Raw genomic sequence first — 21,113 nt, forward strand, 5'->3', positions numbered from 1 at the left:
CTCACCGATGAACATGCATGGTGTTCTTCTCATTTTAAGTCATGTACAGAGGTAGAAGGAACCTTAAACTTTTAGCCAAGGCCTTGCGAATGTCAGGGTGGTGGTTATGGAAAGATGAAGGTGATGATGAGTCATCACAGAGGTGAACCAACTCCAGGAGATAGATACCAAGTGTGGGAGAAGGCAAAGGATGGCTCAGAGCTGACTGCCACCCAACTTCTGGGTGAGTGTACTGGGGGCTATGACAGATACGTAGATAGAGGCTGAGCATGTGGCTAGACAGGAACTTGAGAACTCAAACCTTGGGAGTTTTCTAAACAGTCCTATGTTAAATTCAATAGAACGCACGAGTATAACATTAGAACAACAATGTTACATTTCCTTAAAAAGTACTTTTTTTTTTCACATCCCTCATCCTGACAGAATCAAAGCCTTGCTACCTTCTTAGGTGTATGAGGGAGAATGGAAAGTGGAGGCGATTCGGCAGGAATGTGACTGGGAGCATGGGAAGACAGAGTACAAGGGATTGCTTACCCTGCGACATGTGGCGAAGGCTGAATTCTTCCTGGATGCGATTGTGTGCAGCCTGTTACTGATAGGAAGTTTGCTTCCAGACTCCAGGGCAAACAGGTTAACCTGTTTCTGCAGATGTCTCACCTGTGGGTGAGGGTGGAGGATGGAATACATGAGGCTGTAACAGTGGTTTGAAGGACACTGTGGGAAGAGTAGTTAGGCTGGAAACCTTAAGTCAGGAGGCAACTGAGTCACTCAGCTCCAGGAGAAAGATGTCACCAATGGACACTGAAGGAACTATAACAGAATCAGAGTTCCCTTCAAGTGGGGAAGGAACTCAGAGGAGAGAAAAAGAATGGAAAAAATTATGTGGGAGTAAATTTAAATAGTCATGTTACTTGTTTTACAACCTCATTGTGCAACATTAAATAAAAAATCTTAAAAATACGTTTGAAGAGGCTGCATTCAAGGCTGTTAGTGTGATGGTTACACAGTCTCTCCTAGCTTCTCCTAAAATACTCAGAGGATGCAGAATACATGAAATATGTTCTACAATAATTAAGAGTCAATTGCTGGAAACTTGGAGGATTTGATTCTACTCATAAATTTTATAATGCTGAGTGAAATGGCAACTATTCCAGTCTTAGCTCTTGGCACACCCTGGCCACTTGCAGAAATGGAAATGACCCCCCCCAAAAAAAAATAAAGACATGCTTTGCCAATGATTTGGATGGCCAAAGATCATTACAACAGAAGAAGCTGAAGGGATGGATTTGGGTCCCACCAACCCAACACTTGTTCCCCCATTTAAGCTCCTCTCACTTCCTCCAGTCCATTATCCAAGCGTGTTTCTTCATCTCCCCATCTTCCTAAAACCAGGAAATCCAGAAAGCTAATCCCTAAATAAAAATGGCAGAAAGTTAGTTTTCTGCTGCTTTTTTAGACTTCATGTTATAGATAACCCTTCTGTTTTACACATCTTAAATATCACTGTGTTGAATCTTTGATAACATCATTCTGGTTGCTTTATTCACTTCTATACTTCCCATCCCTCATGACATTTATTCAAGTATCTCCTTCAACCTCAGACTTCACTGAAATGGTTCCGAAATGGTTTATGTAAAAAAGCCAGTATTTTTTGCTTGGCAACAACCAGCTCCAGCTGAAGAAAGTCTGCCCCCTTCAGGCAGGGTGTGTGTTAGCCTCTTTGCCCTAGTCACCACACCAGCCAAGCATCCTTGCCTTAACCTGAAACAGTTCCTTATCTGCTCACCCATCTTGCCCTTAGTAAACTTCAGTGGAAAATTAAATACATCTTGCTCTATCTCTCATCTGGAAGAAAACAGAACATTGGACAAAGATGAGTCCACTTCTCAAAAAAACAAAAAACTACCTATATTTGTGGAATGAAGAATGTTTGTCACACTCACTATGCTACGAGCTCATTTAGCTCACCCCTTGCTGCTGCCTGAGCAGCCCTGCCTACAGTCACATCCAAACTGCCGGCGAGCTGACCACATGCCCCAGTTCTAGCCTGTGCTCCATCTGTCTGTTACAAGCCCATTTTGTAGTTGAACTCCCATAACACAATCTTACTGTTTTAATTCTCAAGTTCCTGGGAAGCACCTCAGTAACCTCCAAATGCTGGTAACACTTAAATGTTGAAATTACTACATAATGTCTATACAAATGTCTAAACAAAAACCCACTGGTCTCTGGCTGGTACCCACTCCATCCCACTCCGAAATAAACTGTCACTAAATCTGAAACAAAAAAAAAAAGTTAACAGAAATGTTTATATTGTGACCACAAAATACATCAGTAAAACGGTGTTTCAAGTGGAAACTGATTCATAAACATTTGCTTAAACACATAAACACTACGCTGCATGTAGGGGGTAAACTAGTTTTATTTTAGCCCGTCTTGTCTAACTTTCTGGTAACCATTATTAATCATGATGTTGTTCCTGTTGTCTGTGGTGTGGTGGGGGTAGTATTATCCACCAGTGAGCGTTATAACCCCACAAGATTAAAGCCTAGGTGCCAGTGCCATGCCTTGATAAGCTAATCCTTCACTTGAACGCATCAGCATCCCATAAAGGCATCCAGAGCCCTGCTTGTGACCTGGGAAGGCAACAAAGGATGGCTCAAGTCCTTTGAACCCTGCACCCGCATGGGAGACCTGGAGACTTCTGGCTCCTGGCTACAGACTAGCTCACCATAGCAATTATAGCCATTTGGGGAGCGAACCAGTGGATGGAAGATCTTTCTCTCTCCTTTTTTTCTGAAGATCTGTCTTCCCAATAAAAATAAGTAAATCCTTAAAAAAATTACAGCCCAGCACAAGCCTGCACAGACATTCAGGAAGCATGATGCAAAGACATCCTGTCATCCATGTATCCCCAAACACACAGCATCCACCCTGACTCCAGGCAGATCATAAATATCTTTTTAACGAAAGAATGGACAAATGGATGAGTAAGTAATGCTCAGTCTTGATCATTATATTATAACAGAGGAATGCATGCAGTATTTAGAGTAGGGCATGTGTTCTACTAGTCATTGATGCTAAAAACATGTAATTCAAAATGTTTAAATCATGGTGCTACTGGGTTCCATAACTCTACAATTATCAAAAAGCAAACACAGAAAGGCATTCACTTCCTTTTGGAGTATACATCTGGAAAGCAGCTATAAAAATTCTGTGTGCACATGGCTACAAATTGGAGGAGCTCTGACAGAATGTACATTGTTTATACTAGCTTACACCCTTCACACCACCTTAAGAGTTTAAAAATAGCAAGGAGCACTGCTTTATAACATCAATTACATTTCTGAGCTTGCTGGTTGGCAGTAGGGCAGATTCCCCACATGTAGGCATAACAGCTTTAGAAATGGAACAAAACCTTTTCTAAATATGAAATGTGCGTGTATGCATTGAAATTTTATAACCTGATTTCCCATATTTAGATCCAACCATGGGAAAACAAGAGAGGCCCATAGTGTGTATGAATTTAACGCAATAAAGCTTTAATACACTGATATTTGTTTTAAAGTCTAGTAGTTAAGAGAAACCATCAGCATGCTCTGTAATGCTACTTGAACTTGATAACAAAGGACAAAGTACACTTGTGCTGACACTGAAATTGAGCCAAGCTCGCACACTGGCTAGCAGGGTTAGACGTCCAGGCTGCCCAAGCCTAAACCCAAGGGTCTGCCTCACCAATAAACTCCACCTGGGAGTCACAGTTCGAGAATACTATGTCCACAGTGTGCACAACACTCAGCATCTTAACGCTGGATTTCAAAAGTTTTGTCGAGGAAGTGTAGTTTGGGCTAGAATGACCAAGCTACCCATGAAAGACATGATGAGGATACTTCAGTTGTCACACCACCGTTTTTATTGGAAACATAGTTCAAGTACTCCTCTTCCTGACAAGTGAAGGAGCAGCCAGATCTCTGGAAGCTATTCCAACAGTCTTCAGTGTGCTAAAAGCTCACCACACCAAAATAAACATGCAGAGCGTCACAACTGGTAAATAAGAAACACTGCTTCAGGGGAAAACTATTAAGAAATGTATGTTGACACTATTGACCAGAGATAGCAATTCTTTCCTGATAGGAAATTGCCCCCGACATGGAGATGGGTTAAAAGTGAAGGCATTCAGTTGGGCCACAACAGGAGGTGGACTAAGTCAGCTGGGCCGGGGACCCACCAGTGTGTGTATCTGGCACTGGGAGAAGAGCTGATACAGGAGCCTGGGGAACTCCTTTTTCAGGATGCAGTCCCTGTGGGCGAGCACAGAACCAAGGCAAAAAGCAGTTCAGACCAGGCTAAGTTACAATACCCACCGGCATACGTGTGACTCAGATCGGGGGGTCAGGCCAGGCTTGGCAAGTTCATAACACCCACTGGCAGATCTGAGAACCAGGACGGGGTGTGGGAGGGCCCAGGTCAGACCACAGCATCAGCCAGTACCATTAGGACTGGGACTAGGGGCTAGGTGGGCCAGGTTGGGCGGCAGCACCCACCAGTGCAAGCTGGAACTAGAAGCAGACCGGGCCATGCCAGGCTACAGCACCCACTGGCAAGTGCTAAGGTGAGATTGGCCATGCCAGACTGAGCCACAGCACCCACAGCACATGCAAGACCCGTTAGAATGGGTGCGATTTCCCAGCTCTGGGCTAGGACTCAGGATGTTACTGTCCAACAGGAGCCCCGGGTTCTGGATGTGACTGTGCAGCAGAGGCCTAGGAGATGCCTGTTTCTGCTGGGCTGCAGACCGCTCTCGTTCACCAGGCCACAAACGATTTAATTCCAAGGGAGAAAAATAACTCCAATGAATGTATTAACAAGCTTCTTATAAGGTCAACCAAAGACCTAAGATACACGTAAAGTAAGGAGATTTATTTTGGCTCACAGTTTTGAAGATTCATAATTCAAACTCGGAGGGTCCCACAGGCTCGAGCATCTGGTAAGGCTGAGTGAGGGCACGGGAAGTACAGATGAGAACAACTCACCTGACTCGGCCCTCGTGATCTAGCAACTTGCCACCTCCTGTACCTCCTCTGGCCTCCTAGCACCACCAGTCCATGACATTGGCATTCCAACACCTGCATCAGCTGGGAGCCAAGGAAGAAAGACAGTAGACTTTGTAAAAGGAAGATAATAATACAGCATAGGATTGCTTTAAGGTAAAGGGAAACACATGGGAACTCCCAGGAGGATGGCCACAAGCACGGAGCACTCAGAATCAATAGCAGTAGTGCGAGGATGGCATCGCAGGTAACAAAGGACTGCACAGGAACTGTATTATTCAACATGAACTGCATTTGCCTATGGACTGGCTCATATGAATGTAGAGAGAAGTTACAATAATTGGTTAATTTATTACTGTCGTTCACTGTTAGGGACAAAAAAGCCATTTTAAATTTGCCATGTGCATGGCCTTTTGTTATTTCCCTAATATATCGTTAATACCTATGTTCACTGGCTAACAATATGCCCGGCCATCTTTGTTCTGGTTATATTAACTCTTTGAGACCAAAGCCGTAATTTACTCAACCTGGTTTTCTTCTACGTATTGGAGATAAAACCTCAGTCCTCACAGTGAAACCATGAATGTGTAATGTAATCCCGGCTGCTCCACTTCCTTTCCAGTTCCCTACGTGTGGCCTGAGAGCAGTAGGGGATGGCTCAAAGCCTTGGGACCCTGCACACATGTGGGAGACCCAGAAGAGGCTCCTGGCTTCCGGTCAGTTCAGCTCTGGCCTTTGGAGCCACTTGGGGAGTGAACATTTCTAGAGACATGTTCTTAAAGCACAGACAGTGACTATGTCTGGAAATTACTAGATTTTTATACTTTTTTATTCTTGGTATTTTCTACTTTCCCTAAAATTAAAATAATTCTTTATTGGACCCAGCATGATGACTCAATGGCTAAATCTTAGCCTTGCATACACCAGGATCCCATATGAGTGCTGGTCCGTGTCCTGACTGCTCCACTTCCCATCCAGCTCCCTGCCTGTGGCCTGGGAAAGCAGTTGAGAAAAATCTTTGTCTCTGTATCTCCTTCTGTCTGTAAACCTGGCTTTCTAATAAAAATAAATCAATTCTTTAAAAATAAATATTTAATGTTTTTTTCTTTTTTGGGGGGTGCCTTCTGTAGCTCCCCAACATTTGTTATTTGAAAGGTAGTTAGAGAAAGACCGAGGTCTTGCATTGACTGACTCCATCCCCCAATTTGCCGCAACACTTCGGGGTAAACCAGGAGCCTCAACTCCAAGGGCTCGCATGTGGGGAGCAGAAGTGCAGACTTGGGGCATCTTCCAGTGTCATCTTGGGCACTTAGAAGGTGGCAGGATTGGAAATGGAGCAGCCAGGACTCACAAGCGGCACCAACAAGGATCCCTGTGATCACAAGTGGAGACTTGACTCGCCACATGCAGCCACCAAATGTTCAATGCCGAGTGGATTTGGACTGAACTTCCATTCCAACCTCCTCCATGGTTCTGTGTGCTGCCAACACTGGAAAGCTGAAAACTCATTGTCCAGAAGACACTGCACAAAAGTAGTTCATACAAAACTTGGAAGGCTTCAAAATCAAGGCAGAAGCCATCTGCCTGCTGCGCCCTTGGCTTGCAGCACTCGGGTGCCGAGTGCCAGGCTAGCGGTGCCAGCTCCTCACTTCTGGAACACAGCTGCCCCAGTGGTGACCTTAGGGACCGCCTGCCTCATCACAGCATGATATGCTTTGCTGGGAGTCCTGGCTGGAGCTCCAAGCTCAAGCTCACTTCTCCAAACCAAGGAACTAGCAGGCACTTTCAAATTTCCCTATATTAACCTCAAATTGTTCTACTTAAAAAGCTTTCTTGGTTTCCTGAAAGCAAGTCATCAATGACATCAATGTAAAAGTTAAGTATTATTAAGCTTAAAAATCACACTATACCACATAAATCTAATGCACAGTACAAGGGAGAGATGCCAAGGCTAACACAGAGAAATGTGTGTACACAAGCAGAAAAAGGAAACTGAATATATTGAACATGGTCAGCCCCTTTGGGAGAACTATGTGAACGGAAATTTTGCTTTTGCTCTTCTGTTTTGTCTAAACTTTTTATCAAACAGAACAACATCCTCTCAAAAGAACAGAAACACTTCAAGTCTATCTTGAAATGCTGTTGGCAATTAAGATTAACCAAAGGTATCAGTCTGCATGGAACACCAAAATAACAAAGAAATACATAGCTTGGTCCTAAAAGGGAGGCAAATCCCCATGGTCCTGAGCCCAGAACAAATATTTGTCTTTTCTGGTGGCACGATCCAGCTGACTGCTCCCTGCTAGGAAAAGGGCAGCTATCTCGGGAATTAAATCTAAGAGGTGAGACTAGCCAGCAGCGCAGCTGTTCACAGGCTTTCACTGTTTATATTAGCAAAGAATATCCCTTAGTCCGGCTAGTGTAAAAAGCTGCAACAGAATCAGAGTACCTCCACCTACTCAATCAATAATGGAGATTTCAGAAAAGGGCAAAAGTAAAATGAACAAAATAGATTTTCTTTAAAATATCCCTTTAGAAAAATCTGCCTCAATAATGTTTATTTCTGGACAACTCTCGATTGCTTTAAGTTCTTCATCCCCCATCTTCAACTCTTTTGTTTCAAGCCAGCAACACAAAGGAAGGACCCAGACTACATCATGTCATACTTTTTTATTCACAGGCAGAAAATAATCATGAAGTGTCACAATGCATTTGCAATCATCAAAGAGGAAAATAAAATAAACCATTCATTCTAAAACTATGGAAATTCATATCAAGGAATTTTATTAGATTAATAAACCATGATCTCTATGTCTATGAACATAATAGCTTTATAAAGTTATTTTTTAAATGCTATTTGATAATTACTCTTGTTAACAGTGTCTTTCACTGACAAGTTTTAAAATGTGATGAATTCTAATTTTAGAACTCTCGTGGTTATTTTTGTGACCTAAGAAACCTTGGGCTATCCCCAGTCACAGATACTCACCCATGTGTCTGAAAGGAGTTGCACTTTTTAACAGGTACATTTAGGCCTATGAAGCAACTAAAATTAATTTCTGTGAGGTGGGGGTCACGGTTCATTGATCTACATAGGTTGAATATTCAGCTGTTCTATTCTGGCTACATTGTTTGAAAAGGCTTTCCTCCCCATCGGACTGCTCTGCCACCTTTGCCGAGACTCGAGTGCCGGCCAAACGTGCGCCTGTCCAGGCTCTCTCCGACTCCGCGGATTGAGTCAGTTGATCCTTATGCCAGTAACACACTGTACTGATTAATGAATACTTCTTACTACAGTAATCCTTACTTTGCTTCAATAAGAGTACATAACTCCATCTGAAATAAATTAATGAGATCAAGGTGAGCCTAAAACACACCTCAGGATATTTTAAAAGTTGTGTTAGATCTTTACAACATTCCATAATTACTACTGCATCACAGCAAAATATATTTCCCATAAATAACTGAAAATTATACATTACTCTTTATTACCAACTGAAATTATGTATGAAAAATAATTCATTCATTTTCTATTCAATGTCCCACCGACTTTCCCTTCATTAAAGTCATCTAATAATACCATGAGCAAATTATAAAATTCACATGTTGGAAGCTAAAAGATGGACACAGTTTTCTCTAATAAAATAAATTATGTGAAATCTTTTTATAATAAATAATAGATGCTTAAAAAGTCATGAATCAACTTCAGTTATGTGCCTTGTAAAGAAAAAGGTAGATTTTCTTATAAAAACTTTTATAAAACTTCCTTTTAAGTTTAACTTGGAAAACATCAGGATTAAGAATATAGTACAGCATTACTCTGTAAGAAAAAACCAAAGCAACTCTAAAGCAACTTTTTTAAATTTAAAAAAATCCACTGTAAGCAAATCGTGCATGCCTCTAAAAAACTGCAGGCTGTACTAATTTTGTTCAGTTGGCACAGAGGGATTGCTGCCCCACCGTCACTGCTTCAGTAGGTAACCGGAACTGTGAACCATTTTCAATAGATACAGGTTGACAGCTTGAAAAAGTTGACAAACTGAAACTAACATCAAAATACATCAAGATTTACAACTTATTTGAAATTTTGCTTTGAAACACAACACTGTGACATTTCCTAAAATAGTACTGCAATATTTAAATGAATAATCCCAAACACCTAAAGAATGTTTAATAAAATTCTGACGCAAATTATACTTCTGTTCATTTCAAATTATCTGCCTTAAAAATCAAACTTTTTCCAAATAATTGGTATAAGAGACAAAATTCAGTTTTGAAGTCCTCAAATCACTCATATCAAAGACAGAAATACTGATTTTTTTTTCCCACTAATGAGGAGAAATCAGCTTTAGATCTGCAATTTATAAATTGTAACTATGCAACTGAATATGAAGATCAGAAAATCATGACAGTTGCAGGTACAGAATATCATTTGTGCATCTTCTAAGTTCATCATGGCACCATACATGTTCAGAGTCACCAGCAGTTCTCAAATCCAGTGTCAAATAATGGAATTTGGGCATACGGGCAAGCATTCTAATGATCACTTTTATTAAACACGCACTACATGCACATGATGGAGCTGGGGGAAGAGCTGAAGGATCCATGCATTCAAGACAACACAGACGGCACTGCTGCCACCCGTGCACCGAGCTGAGCAGGAGGCTGCTCAAAGTTTGTTACACTTAACGGTCTCCATGAACAGCAGCACAGAAGCAGAAAGGTAGACACAGTCAAAGGGCCATCTTCACTTCGTTTCCTGAGCTTTCTTTGCATTCTGCTTTTCTTTTGCCTAAAAATAAAAGATAGTGTTAAAAGTCTGTTCAGATTGTATTAAAACAAATGTCCATGAGAGGGCATACCAAGACCAAGAGCCTAAAACACAGCGTTTCCAAGCTTTCAGAGCACTGAACTTCAACTTCAGATCTGCAACAAACTTTCGCTAGTTAGTAAGTCACTTTCTGCCCCAATCAGAAACCATTATGTTGGTTGGCGTTCTCATCTCAAGTTGAAAATATTATTATAGTAGTAATAATTTTAAAACGTGAAATTATTCCACAGGTCATTACTAAAGGTCATTCCAAAACAAAACACACACACACACATTTTCTGACTTCCTATTCAAATTGAGTATAAGTTGATGTTATACTCAATAAGTTGATATAGATAGACACAGACACATACACGAGTTTAACATAACAATTTACGTAAGCTTAACATGTCATTCAAGGATTATGTAACTGTGGGATCAATCAACTTTACTTCCATGATTTACAAAAGTTTTTACACGTGTCATTTGATCCTAACTATACAGCTTAAGCACAGTAATTCCATTTCATTCTAGTCAATGAAGAAGCCAGAGCTCCCCTATGCTGTCAACATACCCAGTCCCATACCCAAGAGCAGAGAGGCTTTCACAAACTTAAATCTCTTGTACTATAGCACTATTTCTCAAAATACACGCCAACAACTTGGGAACCCTGCTAAAATGCAGACTCAGTGTATGTTTAAAGTTCTGCATTTTTTTTTTTAATTTATTCAAGATGTATACAGAGAGAGAGTGAAAGAGAGCCAAAGAGCTCCCTCTCATTGACTGGCTCATTCGCCCAAACTGCAATGACCGACCACAGCCGGGACTGGGTCAGCCCCACTGGTCTCACACAGGCGGCAGTATTTCAGGCTGCTTGCATCATCAGCACTACTTGCCAGGGTCTGCACTGGGCCAGAAGTGGAGCCAGCTGTCCAATCCAGGCACTCTCTTATTAAAGACACTGTTGTTACATGACGGTTATATACATTACATTTGAATTGCTCAGGAGGTAACCTAAAAATACAGTAAAAAAAAAAACCAGATTCTTGTACCATACACCAAATCTACTTCTTAAAATATAAATAGAATCAGCAGGGTTCAGATTCTATTTATGACACTTCTATTTATTTCTATTCTATTATTTATCTTATACTTACAAATCTTTAGGTTTTTGATCCCAAACTTTAAATGTGATTCGGAAATGTGGGACACATCCTTCTGGCATAATGATTTTTTTTTTAAATAAGAAAAGAGGAGCCAGTGCAGTATCCTCCTACCTGTGCTGCTGTCCCATCTGGGCTCCCGCTGGTGTCCCAGCTGTGCCACTTCCGATTCAGCTCCCTGCTTCCAGCCTAGGCAGCAGTGGAGCATGGCTCACGGCCTTGACATTCTGCACGTGCATGGGAGACCAGGAGGAGGATCCTGGCTCAACCATTTGGGGAGTGAAGCAGCAGAAGATCTTTCTCTCTGTCTCTCCCCTCTCTGTAAATCTGCCTTTCCGATAGAATGCAGCCCGTCAGTACAGACGGGCACTGAGTTCCAAGCACAGTTGCTGCGGATATGAAAGTTGTAGGATCGCTGGCAAGCTGCTGAGCAGCTGTCCTGTACTTTTCGGAATGTAATCTCACTCCATGCTGGTACCTGTCAGAATGACAATATTCAGCACCAAACAAACACTATTTGTTTCCTTGCCGAGCTATGCTCGGAGTTGTTGAGGAGAAGGCGTTCAATTACATTTACATCCCCAGGCCTAATAAGAGAGGAATGCATGTGCAGCTGCATCTCAAGAACTGCAATCAAATGATGAGCCTGAATTTTCCTCAGAAACTAGGAGAATAAATTATTCAAGAAGTAACTTTATCTCAATATTGCCTATACAAAATTATTAATCGAAGAACTTAGGGCAAACCAAGGTGATTAAGTACCTTTTGAGTAAAACACCAGTGCAGGGTCAGTGCGGCGTGGTAGCAAGCTAACTCTCCGCCTGTGGTGCCGCCCACGTAACACTAGGTCCACTCGCCATGCAGCTCCCTGCTCACGACCTGGGAAAGCAGAGGACAGCCCACGTCTTCACCCTTCTCCTGCTTTCCGGCTTCCGGCCAGCCTGGCTCGTCTTCGCAGCCATTTAGGAGCGATCCAGCAGAGGGTGGATGTCTCCATCTCTGTAATTCTAACTTTCAAGAAAAATCTTTACCAAAATAAAAAAAAAAAATTACTAGCGCAAAAATCAAAGGCCAGGCCTGCGGCAGTGAGTCCACTGGCAGCATTCACCTACTGCCACCTTGTGTCCAAAATAAAGCAAAGAACTCAGGTTCACACCCAGGCCGCAGCAGGCACACCACTGTCACAATTCACACAGGGAGTCGCTCTCCTGTGTGGCACACAAGTCACAGCCACTGGCCGCTGAGAACGCTTTTCTAGCAAGAAAATCTAGTCCACGCATGCTTTAGCACAATACATACAAACGGCCACTCACAAGTTCCTGGAAAATAAAGTGGAAAAGTAAGTTTTTGCTGCAAAATTTTTTTGGAATCCACACAAACAAGCAGCCTTCAAAAAGTTCAAGGAAAATGTATATTACGAAACAACTATGCATGGATTCCAAAACATTTTTGCACTGAAATAAACTTCCTTGTTAATTTCGTTTTTTTGAGTCATCTTTCACAAGTCCCCTCATATTTTTTAAGGTTTTTTTAACGTAGAATTTCGTAAGGTTTTATATAAAGAACACCATTATCTGGGCATTCTATAAGCAGTGACACTTTGAGAATCATGTATCACTAAATGTTAACTAACATTTCAAAAATCCGTTTCCCACATTGAAATACCCTGCGATGCACAGAGAGAAAACCTCTATGGAAGCACGAGACTCAGCAGTCTTGCGAGCCTTCTGTACTTAATGCTCAAAGTTGGGTCACATCGCTCAAGTAAAAAGGCATATGCAAAAAAATGTATTCACACACATCTCATATTATTTGAAATTTATAATATGAAACAGCTGGGTGTAGTAATTTTAAAAATTAGTAAGAAAAATATACCTACCATATATTCTGGTCTTTAAATTAATGGTCCAAAATTTTATTGCCTAGTGGTATCTTCTCAAAGTGTTTCTCAAATGTGGTGCCCAGACCAGCTGCGTTAGACCCGCCTGGGGGGCTTAATAAAGATTCCTTCCCCTACATCAGATATCTGGGGAAGGCCAGGTAACACGCATTTTAAAGGATATTCAGCGTTGGTAACTATCAGAAACACTGATTTACAGTATAAACTTAGAAAGAACAAGTGCAATTTCATTTATTCCACAAATATTTTGTGTAGTGTCTGAAACCGAAAAAAAAATCAAAAATTTTCACTAACTTATGCTAGTTTACCCTCAGCTCAACGCTACTTGTCTCAGCTCAACGCTAATTGTTTTTCTCCCATCAATGTTCATTCCAGCTTTAAATTTTACGATACTTGGGCCCGGCGGCGTGGCCTAGCGGCTAAAGTCCTCGCCTTGAAAGCCCCGGGATCCCATATGGGCACCGGTTTTAATCCAGAAGCTCCACTTCCCATCCAGCTCCCTGCTTGTGGCCTGGGAAAGCAGTTGAGGACGGCCCAATGCCTTGGGACCCTACACCCGCGTGGGAGACCCAGAAGAGGTTCCTGGTTCCTGGCTTCGGATCGGCGCGCACCGGCTACTGCGGCTCACTGGGGAGTGAAACATCGGACGGAAGATCTTCTTCTCTATCTCTCCTCCTCTCTGTATATCTGACTTTGTAATAAAATGAATAAATCTTAAAAAAAAAAAAATTTTACAATACTAATTCAAATTTTGCTAAATTAAGTGGAAAAACATGCTTCAAATACATAACATGAAAATTTTGGTTTTCCTTCTAAAAAAAGATAGTGTTTGAAATGCTAATATAGCACAACCTGAATTCCTGAAGAAATCTGAAAGCAGCTGAGCAATTCTGTAATTAATTTTCATAGAATACAAAGAACTGGCAAAAGTAAAATTAAGGTGTTTTACCTCTATTCACATCGAAACCTGTGTGCTGCACTTCGGACCGAGCTAGAGCTTCCCGCAGCGCACTCACCTTCTCCACCAGCGGGATTAACTGCTGATGCTCCGCCAACGTCTTCAACAGCTCCATGATAAACGGGAGATAATTATGCTTCCTTCTGATGTTCTCAATCTGATAATAAAACAATAAATAGCCACAAAATTTTTTTTTTTTTGGTATTTCACTTTTACATTCAACTTAGAATCGAATACACTCTTCTGCTCTCCTAAGAAGAAACTATTAGAAATAATCAAATTTGGGCCCGGCGGCTAAAGTCCTCGCCTTGAACGCCCCAGGATCCCATATGGGTTCCAGTTCTAATCCCAGAAGCTCCACTTCCCATCCAGCTCCCTGCTTGTGGCCTGGGAAAGCAGTCGAGGACGGCCCAATGCCTTGGGACCCTGCACCTGCGTGGGAGACCTGGAAGAGGTTCCAGGTCCTGGCTTTGGATCGGCGCGCACCGGCCCGTTGTGGCTCACTTGGGGAGTGAATCATCGGACAGAAGATCTTCCTCTGTCTCTCCTCCTCTCTGTATATCTGACTTTATGATGAAAAAAAAAATGAAAAAAAGAAATAAATTTGTTCTCAACGAGCATTAAAAAAAAAACACAGTAAGGGGGTAAAATTTACTTAAGCCTTTACTTAACCAAGTCCGACCACAGATCACTTACAAAAATGTCCCTCAAAAGCAAATTTAGATTTCCATGATAAATTAACACTCTCGCCTTTATACCTATGCAAATCATCAGATCAAGTCAAGCGGGACAAGCTTTGTTGTGGTCAAGAGTAATCTTCCTTTGCTTTTTATAGAAAGAGAACAGATTTTATGGAAAAGTTTGTGCATCACAGAAAAACATGCACTGTCCAGAGGACCCCCTTCAAGTTATGAGGTGTCCTAGGCTCTCACTCCCATGAGCAGGAATACATGAGGTCTTCCATGGAACGTAGGGGCTGGTGTTGTGGCATAGCCGGTAAAGCCATCAGCTGAGGCAACGACATCTCACATGAAAGCTGGTTCAAGACCTGGCTGGTCCACTTATTTTTTTTTTTAAAGATTTATTCATTTTTTATTACAGCCAGATATACAGAGAGGAGGAGAGATAGAGAGGAAGATCTTCCGTCCGATGATTCACTCCCCAAGTGAGCCGCAACGGGACGGTGCGCGCTGATCCAAAGCCAGGAACCTGGAACCTCTTCCAGGTCTCCCACGCAGGTGCAGGGTCCCAATGCATTGGGCCGTCCTCGACTGCTTTCCCAGGCCACAAGCAGGGAGCTGGATGGGAAGTGGAGCTTCTGGGTTTAGAACCGGCACCCATATGGGATCCCGGGTAGTTCAAGGCGAGGACTTTAGCCGCTAGGCCATGCCGCCGGGCTGGTCCACTTATGACCCAGCTCTCTGCTTTATACTCGAGAAAGCAGTGGAAGATAGCCCAAGTGTGGGGGGTCCCTGCATCCTTGTGGCAAACAAAACAAGCAGGTTTGGGGCCCCGGCGCAGTAGCCTAGCAGCTGAAGCAGTCGAGAACAGCCCAAAGCTTTGGGAACTTGCACCCGCGTGGGAGACCCGGAAGAGCTCCAGGCTTCCAGCTTCAGATTGGCGCAGTGCTGGCCGTTGTGGTCACTTGGGGAGTGAATCATCGGACAGAAGATCTTCCTCTCTGTCTCTCCTTCTCTCTGTACCTGACTTTGCAATAAAAATAAATAAATCTTAAAAAAAAAAAAAGGCGCAGGTCTGGGCTCCTGGCTCCCTGTTTCCGTTTGGCTGTTTGGAAAATGAACCAGCAGATGGAGATCCCTTTTTCAGTCTTTCTCTCTGTAACTTTGACTTTCAAATAAATAAGTGAACCTTTAAAAAAAAATCATGGAAAGTACTTATTATGAAAAGCTATGCGCATATATATATATTTATTTCAAAATTGCTTCACATCAACATAAACTTACTTTTACATTCCACTTCCACCAAGCTGTAGGCAACTGCCGAGCTTTCACTGCACCTAGGCAGGTGTTACACTCCCGGGACAAATCAGCTCATAGCTGGGGGGCATTCTGGGCCTGACTAATGCCAAATCCGTGTGCTATCACACAACAGTGTGCCATCACAGCTGCCTGTTTAAGATACGTGTGGGGCAGACACCAGCATGCCAGCAAATTGGGTCGTGGGACCCGTGCCAGAGCATGCACGAGTCCCGGGCAGATGGGCAGGACCCCGAGGTGGCACGACACACTGCTGGAGGACTGGGCATGGGGCTCTGCACACTTGCAGGCAGCGGACTGCGGACTGCGGACTGCTCAGGAAGGGAGTCTGGGATGTGTGGGAGGGAAGACTGTTGAGGAAGCATGTGACAGGTGAGGAGCGACTGGGACTTCACCAACCAGGCTACCGCACTTGCAGGAGGGAAACTGGAGCACCTTTCAGGGCCAAAGCAATATACCCGCCCATATGGGAGACCTGAGTTGGCCTTGTTTATATCAATACCACCTATGGGCACATATGAATGTCATGGCTGGGGGGGGCTGTCTAACTGGCAGGGCTGGACCACAGTACAAACCAAACAGGGGATGGACCAGGACACCAACCAGCATATAAGAAAACCAGGTCTGGGGGCAGATTTTGTGGGAGATTTGTGGGCTCACCCCTGTGGGACTTCCATATCAGCTGGTTTGCTCAAGGGCTGGGAGGTGACAGGCTGACCCAGGCATGACCATGGAGTTCAAGAACACTCACGGGTGCTGGGTTGGGAACAGGCCGGGCTGCTCCACGCTGTAGAACCAGCAGGCACACCTACGAATTGGGTGTGGAGCAGGCTGGGCTGCAACACCCTCCAGCACAAATGCCGAGACTGGAGGGTAGACTGCCGGGTACTAACACCCACTGGCATGCAGGAGCTCTGGGTCTGCGTGTGGGCTTGGTGGGGTAACTTGGAGAACTCCCCTGGTGGGCCATCACTCCCACTGGTGAGCACAGGAGTCCACTCGCTGTTGGTCAGGCCAAGCAGGACTGCTTTATTTGGGAGATGAGTGGGTTGCCTCGGGGTATGGGGGGAGATAGGAGGGAGAGGGGAGAGTGAAGAAAAGCTAGGCTAAACCACAGTATACTGGCATTTATAGGAGCCAGGATGGGGTGCAGGTCATGCTGGGTTAGGCTAGGCTATCACATCTACTGGTATGCATGAAAGCCATGGATGGGGGCAAGCTGGGCAGTGCTAGGTTGCAGCACCCACCAAGGAAAGTTTAGACTGTGGGTGGGCCAGGTCAAGTCAGGACAGGCTGCAGCAACTGACGGTAAAGGCCGAGATGGGGGATGGGTTATGCCAGGCTGGGTCAGAGCAACCTTCAACACACACAAAATCTGTGGCTGGGTGCAGGACTGGTGGTATGTGGGAGCTAAGCACACCTTTGCTGGGTTGCAGTTACCACTAGTGAGCGTGAGGGCTGGAATGGGGGTGGTGAACTGGACTGGATATGGCTGTAGCATCCCTCAGGATGGGTATGGACTGGATCTGGGGTGTGCCGGCCTGAGCTAGGGTCCAGCACCTGCTGGTTCTCAGAAGAGCAAGGGCAAGTGTAGGACAGGCTGAGCCAGGTTTCCAAACACACTGAGCCTTGTAATAGCTAGGTCTGGGTGTAGCCAGGCAGGGCTGGGCTACACCACCAAAAGGTAAGAGCCAGAATAGGTGTAGACTGGTCAGGCAAGACCACTGCATCTGTCAGGACAGGAGGTGGGACAAGTCAGGATGGGTCAAGGACCCACCAGTGTGTCAGATCTGCAATTTTAAGGTGACTTGATAAAGGAGCTTAGGACACAGTCCTTGCAGGTGAGCACTAGAACCAAGGCTGGGAGCAGCCCAGTTTATAGCACCCACTGGTAGACGTGAGAACCAGGACGTGGTGCAGTGCAGGCTGAATTTGGCTACAACACCAGCCAGTTCACATTAGGACCGGTACTAGAAGCATTTCAGGCTGGGCTAGGCTATAGCACCCACCAGCAAGAGCTGGGACTGAATCAGGATACAGTACCCACTGGCAAATGCAGGTCATGCCAAACTGGGCCGCAGCACCAACCAGCACGCATAAAACCCAGAGAGTGGTTGTAAGTCTAATAGGGGGTCTGCAGAGGGCTCTCCAGCTAGGCCACGTCCATGGGTGACCATGAGATCTGGGACTGGGGGAATACCAGGCTAGACGGGACTGTCAAACCTGCTGGCCTGCATTGAGTTGGGTTGGAGAAAGAGTCAAGCTGTGATAAGCGACCATATCCACTGGTACATGCATTAGCTAGAGTAAGTGCAGGCTGGTGGGATACTGCTGCAGCATTAGCTGGCAAGTGCTGGGACTGGGCAAGTCCAATTAAGACTAGACACAGAACCACCTGGCAAGTGCAAGATGGGTGTGAGTGGGCTGAGTACGGACCACCTAGGAGTAGATGGCAGCCCCTACAGGCGAACATGGGAACCAGGGCGGGGAGCTAGTCTGGCTGGACAGGCAGTGGTAACCACCAGTAGAAGTGTGGGCTGGATAGTGGGGTTTGTCAGGCTGAGGTAGGCTCCAATATCCACCAACGTGTAAAAGAGCCAAATGGGATGCAGGACGGACCAGACCAATCTGCTGCACACACCGGCATGTGCAGGAATAGGGGCTGGGAGCAAGTCTGACGGGTGGGGGCTGCTTGAACTAGGCAGTGGTTCTTGCTGGGGTACGTGAGAGCTGAGCGTGTGGCACGCAGCAGGGATGGGCTGGGCTGCACCATCCATTGGTTTGTGTATGAGATGGAACCGAAGACAAAACTGACCAGGTGACTGCAACCACCAGTGTGTATGTTGCCTGATGTGGCTGACAGACCAAGTTGGACCCACGCTGGCTGGCACACACAGGGCAGAGGTCTGGGGTCACACCTGGTGAGGTTTCTTTGGGGACCCCTAACTGGACCACACTGAATTCAGAACTACAACCACGGGGAAAATCACAGTAATGCAGTCTGACCCAGAAGGCATGTGTCAGAACCAGGTCTCCATGGCTGTTGAAACCTGTGCAGTGGATTGCATGCCCAGATGCACATGTGGAACAAGACCACCAGTTCATTCAGGCTTGCAAAGCCATCTAGTACCATGGAGAGCAGAAGAAACGGGGGGGGGGGGGGGGGGGGAGCTTTCCCAGCCAAGCTTCGACAGCAAGTATCGGGAATGCGGAGACTACATCAGCCGGTGACCTTGGAGGGATTTACTCTGCCCGGGAGCAATGACATCAATAGTATCTTAGAACCATCAAAACCACTCAGACAGTGTCCTTGGGACGTGCTCTCCCTCAGGGACCCTCGGAGGACATGGAATGGCTGTCCCCCATTCCCGGTACTAAGGAAGCTGGAACGCTGGGAGCAGCCCTCTCCCCTTCTCTCCCTACTTCAGCCAGGTACGGGAAGAAGAAAGGAGATGGGAGGCAGCTGTCTCATCCAACTTCCCCACTCCTCGACCCTCCGTACCCTAATCAGAGGTCCACATGGGCATGCACCCATTTTAACTATGCAAACAGCATCAAAAACAACATAAATTCATTATCAATACTACACCCACTGAAAAAATCCCATTTCCCCCATGAACTTTTTGAAGTACCCTAATATAAATGACAGTTTTGCTGTTTTTTTCATTATGTCAAATGTAAACTGCTAAAGACGCTATTTCTTACTTTGCCATTTCCCTAAATCTGGCCCTTTCCTTTCCCTGCCCACAATACTAAAACATGTTCTTCCATACCAATTCTACCTGAAGAAACCCTTCTAGTTCAGGTCCCATTGACTTGATAAAAAAAAACTTGCTGGCTGTTAAAGTAGAAGCAAAGAACCATGCTGGGTCCAGCACAGTGGCCTAGTGACTCAAGTCCTCACCTTGCATGCGTTGCATCCTATATGAGCACTGGTACTAATTCCTGCAGGCCCCACTTTTCTTTTCTTTTTTTTTTTTTAAAGATTTATTATTATTGGAAAGCAGGATATACAGAGTAGAGGAGAGACAGAGAGGAAGATTTTCCATCTGATGCTTCACTCCCCAAGTGAGCTGCAACAGGCCAGTGTGCGCTGATATGATGCTGGGAACCAGGAACCTCTTCCGGGTCTCCCACGCGGGTGCAGGGTCCCAAAGCATTGGGCTGTCCTTGACTGCTTTCCCCAGGCCACAAGCAGGGAGCTGGATGGGAAGTGGAGCTTCTGGGATTAGAGCTGGCGCCCATATGGGATCCCGGCACATTCAAGGCAAGGACTTTAGCCGCTAGGCCACAGCGCCGGGCCCAGGCCCCACTTTTCATTCACCTCCCTGTTTGTGGCCTGGGAAAGTGGTCGAGGATGGCCCAAAACCTTGGGACCCTGCACCCACGTGGGAGACCCAGAAGATGCTCCTGGCTCCTGGCTTTGGATTGGCTCAACTCCACTTGGGGAGTGAATCATCAGAGAGCAAATCTTCCTCTCTGCATATCTGACTTTCAAATAAAAATACATAAAAATCTTAAAAAAAAAAAAAAAAAACTATGCCTATGCTGTGCTGAACAACAAACGCAGATGGCACCTCTTGCTCTCAAATGAGCTTCACAGAAGATTCCGAATTCTACCATATCACACCAAAATCAAAGTCCCCTCCACTGCCTTCACACAGGTCAGACTGCAGGTGCACAATGACATTATCAAAAACAACGGCATCAGACAGTTCTGTATGCACACACCACAGTGCACTGCTGGGGACCTGGACAGGCCCTCCCTCACTGAAATGGCAACACGCAGCATGTAATTAAACTAATGGGAATTCATACCGCACTTTCTCTTCAAAAACAGAATAAGAAACAAAAACGTACTTTTAGCTCAGCAAAGACCTAGAAGTAATGAGGGCATGGAAGGGCCCCAGGGATGTCTGATAATGTTTGAGGCAGAAGACACACCAGGGGACCTGAAGCATTCCATCGGTAAGGAAACAGCAGCAGGCCAAAGCTCAGGGCCACTAGGTCACAGGGCGCAGGCGCCAGGGTGAAGCGGCTCCCAATGGCTGGGCTTAATCTGGGTGTAATTAAGAAAACAACTCCAGAGAACTGAAGCCACAAACGGGCTAAAATCCAGCTCATGATAAACATTTTTTTTAAAGCTCCTGATTTATCTTCATAGGATGCCGGCCAAACAAGGAGGACTGTCCACACAGCAGGAAAAGCCCGGCAGGGATGCAGGGAACACACCT

The 21,113-nt window shown here is 44.9% G+C and overlaps 1 protein-coding gene across 3 annotated transcripts in view; it reads right to left on the reverse strand.

Annotated features, from left to right (window-relative positions):
- Window positions 1-9,693: 9,693 nt before the first annotated feature.
- Window positions 9,694-21,113, reverse strand: part of UCHL5 (ubiquitin C-terminal hydrolase L5) — a 33,888-nt gene continuing 22,468 nt past the window's right edge. For all 3 annotated transcript variants that reach the window (XM_004578807.3, XM_004578806.3, XM_058668957.1), the window contains 2 exons: window positions 13,941-14,039; window positions 9,694-9,843 (listed from right to left, as the gene is read on the reverse strand). In XM_004578807.3, coding sequence (XP_004578864.1) covers window positions 9,799-9,843; window positions 13,941-14,039 — 144 coding nt within the window. In that variant the 3' untranslated portion in view covers window positions 9,694-9,798. The remainder of the gene's footprint in view (window positions 9,844-13,940; window positions 14,040-21,113) is intronic.

Source organism: Ochotona princeps, chromosome 10, assembly GCF_030435755.1.
Source record: "Ochotona princeps isolate mOchPri1 chromosome 10, mOchPri1.hap1, whole genome shotgun sequence".
Lineage (NCBI taxonomy): Eukaryota > Metazoa > Chordata > Mammalia > Lagomorpha > Ochotonidae > Ochotona > Ochotona princeps.